General features: G+C 41.7%; 1 protein-coding gene across 1 annotated transcript in view; it reads left to right on the top strand.

The window, feature by feature from the left end:
* Positions 1–5,523, top strand: part of RGPD4 (RANBP2 like and GRIP domain containing 4) — a 74,478-nt gene that overhangs the window by 39,306 nt on the left and 29,649 nt on the right. The window contains 1 exon segment of the mRNA XM_029913359.1: positions 1–2,705. This exon segment is cut by the window's left edge and continues 5 nt beyond it. Within this exon segment, the coding sequence (XP_029769219.1) occupies positions 1–2,705 (2,705 nt within the window).

The following is a 5,523-nucleotide window of genomic DNA, read 5'->3' as shown; positions in this document are numbered from 1 at the left end:
AGCAAGAGCTGTAAATTGTGTTGCTTGTCAGAATCCCAATTCACCAAGTCAGCCTAATATGTCTACATTTACTATTCAAGCATCTCCTGCTCCCAGATTTGGTTCTGCCACTGATGCAAGTAAACCCCAGAAAAGTGGATTTGAGGGACTTTTCACTAGAAAGGAAGGGCAATGGGATTGCAATGTTTGCTTGGTACGAAATGAAGGCTCTTCAGTAACCTGTGCAGCTTGTCAAGCACCAAATCCATGTAATAAGCCTGTTGATGACGCCCCATCAACTCTTACATTTGGCCTTAAAAGCAAATTATCTGAACCGGCTGGAGGACAACTGGGGACAGGTTTTAAATGTGACTTTTCTGAAAAAGGTTTTAAATTTGGCCATACAGAACAAGGAAAAGCACCTTCTTCCTTCACCTTTCAGATTCCTTCAGATACTGGAGTTAAATCTGCAAAAGAAGGATTTAGCTTTTCAATGCCTGTTCCTGCAGGTGGATTTAAATTTGGCATACAGGAGCCTAGTAAAAATATCACAAAAAAGGATGAGCCACCCAAAGAAAGTACCAATGGCTTCTTAAACAGTGGTGATGAAAAAGAGAAAAAGGAGAATTCCACAAAGGGTGTAACTGGTATCCAGTCTCATAACGTCTCTAACAAACAGAACAGTGATTTAGTTTTTGGACAGAATAGCAGCACTTTCACTTTTGCTGACCTTGCAAAAACTACTTCTGGAGAAGAATTTCAGTTTGGTAAAAAAGATCCAAACTTCAAGGGTTTTTCAGGTGCAGGCGAAAAGTTATTTTCCTCACAGAGTTCTAAAGTGGCTCACAAGGCTAATACTTCTGTTGATCTTGAGAAGGAGGATGATGCATATAAGACAGAGGACAATGATGATATCCATTTTGAACCTGTAGTCCAGATGCCTGAAAAAGTGGAACTAGTGACAGGGGAAGAGGATGAGACAGTGCTCTATTCACAAAGAATAAAACTATTTAGGTTTGATCCAGAAACAAGCCAGTGGAAAGAACGTGGTGTTGGCAACTTGAAAATTCTTAAAAATGAAGTTAATGGGAAACTAAGAATGTTAATGCGACGTGAACAGGTACTGAAAGTATGTGCAAACCATTGGATAACAACTACCATGAACTTGAAATCTCTGTCTGGTTCAGACAAAGCATGGATGTGGTTAGCCAGTGACTTTTCTGATGGAGATGCAAAATTGGAGCAGCTGGCAGCTAAATTCAAGACGACAGAGCAGGCTGAGGAATTCAAACAGAAGTTTGAAGAGTGTCAGAGGCTGCTGTTGGATATACCACTGCAGACCCCACATAAACTTGTGGATACTGGTAGAACAGCTCAACTCATACAGAAAGCAGAAGAAATGAAAAGTGGGTTGAAAGATCTCAAAACCTTCTTGACAGATGATAAAACTAAATTGACAGAAGAAGAGAATAAAAACTCAGCTTCAGCCAGTAGCACCTCTGATTTAATTATAAAGCCACATGCTGAAAGCACTGGGCCTACTCTGGAGTGGGATAACTATGATTTACGTGAAGAAGCATTGGATGATAGTGTAAGTAGCTCTGTGTATGCCTCACCTCTGGCAAGTAGCCCTGTGAGAAAAAACCTATTTAGATTTGGGGAGTCTACAACAGGATTTAATTTTAGTTTCAAATCTGCCTTGAGCCCATCAAAATCTCCTGCCAAACAGAATCAGAGCAGGTTGTCTGTGGGAACAGATGAAGAGTCTGATCTTACTCAAGAAGAAGAAAGAGATGGACAGTACTTTGAACCTGTGGTACCTTTACCTGACCTTGTAGAAGTGGCAAGTGGTGAAGAAAATGAGCAAGTTGTCTTCAGTCATAGAGCTAAACTCTACAGATATGATAAAGATGCCAATCAGTGGAAAGAAAGGGGTATTGGGGATATAAAGATCTTGCAGAATTATGACAATAAACAAGTTCGTATCGTAATGAGAAGAGACCAGGTATTAAAACTCTGTGCCAATCATAGAATAACACCAGACATGAACATGCAACAGATGAAAGGAACTGAAAGAGCCTGGGTATGGACTGCATGTGACTTTGCAGATGGGGAAAGAAAGGTAGAGCTCTTAGCTGTGCGATTTAAACTACAAGATGTTGCAGAGTCATTTAAGCAAATTTTTGATGAAGCAAAGCATGCCCAAGAAAAAGACGCCTTGATTACACCTCTTTCTTCACGTGCCAGTACACCAAGAGAGTCTCCATGTGGCAGAATTGCTGTAGCTGTACTGGAGGAAACTACCAGGGAGAGAACTGATCTGAACCAGGATGGCGATACCTCTGATGTGACTGTAGAAGTTTCAGAGGTGTCGAGCACTTCTGAAACGCCAACAAAAACGGTGGTTTCTCCTCCAAAGTTTGTATTTGGTTCAGAATCGGTCAAGAGCATTTTCAGTAGTGAAAAGTCAAAGCCATTCACATTTGGAAATACTTCAGCTACAGGATCTCTATTCGGTTTCAGCTTTAACTCTCCTTCAAAAAGCAGAAGTGAAGAGGATAGTTCAGTGTCTCAAAACATAATGCAGAGAGAACTAGAGCTTACAGTAACTGAGCCTCAGGAAAGCTACACTGCCAATCAGAAGCCTACAGACAGCAAGGGAGAAAATTACTTGGTTACATCAGCAGCAGGATCCTCAAATTACACATTTAAAACACTAGAAAAAGGTAAGCATTGCCTGAATTGGCAACTATTTATACTAAGCAGAAATTTTACTTTGAGAAGATTATTGAAAAATTTGTCATGGAAAGCAGTTAGTGGCTTTTTGTTGCAATTCAATGAAAATACTGTATATTGTGTTCCAGTAATAAGAGTAAACTGTTCTCTTCAGTAGTTGAATGCAAACTTCATGTTTCTTGCAAATACCTCTTTAGCTTAAAATCTTATGGTTTTGTCCTTCGCTTACAATTGTTCTCTTTGTGCATGGTGAGTGGGCAGGGGATGTCTGAACGACTGTGATATGTCAGCATAACTCTGCCCATATCTCGGAAATCAGACAAGCTAGTAATTACCTATGCATCCGGGCCAAAATTTTCAAATGTGGTTGCCTAAAGTTTGGAACTGGAATCCATAAGTCGGACTTGTACCTAAGTAGGTAGTCTTGTCAACACTTCTGAAATTATGGCTTTTATTTTGGTACTTGAGTACAGATGCAGGGACCTGTCTTTAGACAATCATGTTTGAAAACTTTGGCTTCCATTTCTTTATGAAGAGGCACAGTGGTTTAGCTGAAACCTGCCATAACATAAGAACTTGAGTGCTGCTGATGTATTTTGATGAGGTGGTATTAGTAGAATGGTGTAAACTAGATTTTTGTCTTACTGCTTTTTCTTATCTGATTCCTACATTTTTCAGCAGCAGAGTGAAATATTTAAGTCAGGGAAATATCCTGCTTGAAGACAATTGTATGGTATATGAAATTTGACTCCAGTTTCTTGTGTGATCAAAGTGCAGCCCACAGCCAGTCACTTCAGAGGTCTGGCTTGAAGAGGCTGACAAATCCTAATATTGGTCTGTTGTCTTAGCAGACAGAGAATGAATGATGTAACTTTGTGATTTATTTGTATCTTCTGCTGGGAAAACTCTTGAGCTTCACCTTCAAATAGCCACCTACAACTTTACAGCAGAAACTGAATATTTCATTGTATTATATAGCTAGTAATGTTTAACATATTAGGGCCTTATCAAATTCACGGTCCATTTTGGTCAATTTCACCGTCATCAGATTTTAAAAATAATAAATTTCATGATTTCAGCTATTTAAATCTGAAATTTCACAGTGTTCTAATTTTAGGGATCCTGACCCAAACAGGAGTTGTGGGGTAGTTGCAAGGTTGTCGGGTGGGGGGAGGGGAGGAGGGCTTTGCAGTACTGCTACTCTTACTTCTGCGCTACTCCTGGTGGTGGTGCTGCCTTCAGAGGTGGGCAACTGGAGAGCAGTGGCTGCTGGTCAGGAACCCAGCTCTGAAGGCAGATCCGCCGCCAGCAGCAGCGCAGAAGTAAGGGTGGCATGGTATGGTATTGCTACCCTTACTTCTGTGCTGCTGCTGGCGGGGCACTGCTTCAGAGCTGGGCACCTGGCCAACAGCCACCACTCATTGGCTGCCCAGCTCTGAAGGCAGCAGAGAAGTAAGGGTGGCAATACCGTGACCCCCTTAAAATAATCTTGTGATTTCCCCCTGCAACTCCCTTTTGGGTCAGGACCCCCAATTTGAGAAACGCTGGTCTCCCCTGTGAAATCTGTATAGTATAGGGTAAAAGCACACAAAAGACCAGATTTCACGGTCCGTGACGCGGTTTTCATGGCCATGAATTTGGTAGGGCCCTACATACTATATGAAGCATATGATTGTATTGGCATTTAAAAAAGGGATGGGGGGGGCAGTCAAATCATTTTTGTTAAATAGAAATACTTTGACTAAATTGCAGTCAAAATTGGACAATGCAGAATTTTGGACTAAAAATGGATTTCAGAATTGTGAAAAATATGCTGATCTATGTAGTAAAGAATTCTGGTAGGAAAAACTTGGTAGCTGATGCTTGTTTACGTGTATTGGATAGATTGATAAACAGGTACAGCAGGCAATGCAAATATTTATTAGCTGATTGTGATCTCTAGATATTGGAGACATACACCTAAGAACATAGGTTTATGCCCCTCTAAAAGTCCAAATAAACACTTAAACCCACAATTTATTTTCTAGGATTTAATTTTAGTCTTTTTAAATCTAATCCAATGGCCTTTTGGACCAGCACACCTGCCTTCCAACCCGATAGTAAAGGTATTTACACACTGCACTGAATGTGTGATGAAATCACTCTTTAGCTGGTACTGACAATTGCCCAGTTGTGGCAAAGCAGTTGGCTATATAATGGTATGAAAATTTAAACAAATTTAATATGCATGCTGAAGAGCAGTAGTTAGAATTAGTGTGTCTTTGACTTTGTACCTCTCATAGCAAAAGAATGTCTCCCTGCCCTCTGTTAGTTTAGGTTTTTTTTTAATTCACACAACTGGTGGGCTTGACGTGCTCAACTTTGTAGACTTTTGGCTTTTGTAGTGCTTCAGATTTACCATAGGGACTCCAGATCTTCTTGCTAAAATCTTCCCTAGGAAGATGAGGAGAGGTATGAGAAATTTCACTGAGTATGCTCAGGATGTTGGAATTCCTTATGAAGAGGGTTTCAAACTGGCTCAGTTCCATTCCCAGTGTCTATCCCAGGGGTGGGCAAACTTTTTGGCCTGAGGGCCACATCGGGGTTCCAAAACTGTATAGAGGGCCGGGTAGGGAAGGCTGTGCCTCCCCAAACCCTAACCCTATCCACCCCGTCCCACTTCCGGCCCCCTGACTGCCCCCCTCAGAACCCCCGACCCATCCAACCCTCCCTGCTCCTTGTCCCCTGACCGCCCCCTCCTGGGACCCCCACCCCCATTCAGCCCCCCCCCCAACTCCCTGACTGCCGTGACCCCTATCCACACCCTTG

The sequence above is a fragment of the Terrapene carolina genome, unplaced genomic scaffold (genome assembly GCF_002925995.2).
Source record: "Terrapene carolina triunguis isolate 2854851 unplaced genomic scaffold, T_m_triunguis-2.0 Scaffold21, whole genome shotgun sequence".
Classification (NCBI taxonomy): Eukaryota; Metazoa; Chordata; order Testudines; family Emydidae; genus Terrapene; species Terrapene triunguis.
This window is presented reverse-complemented; position numbering and strand designations above follow the sequence as displayed.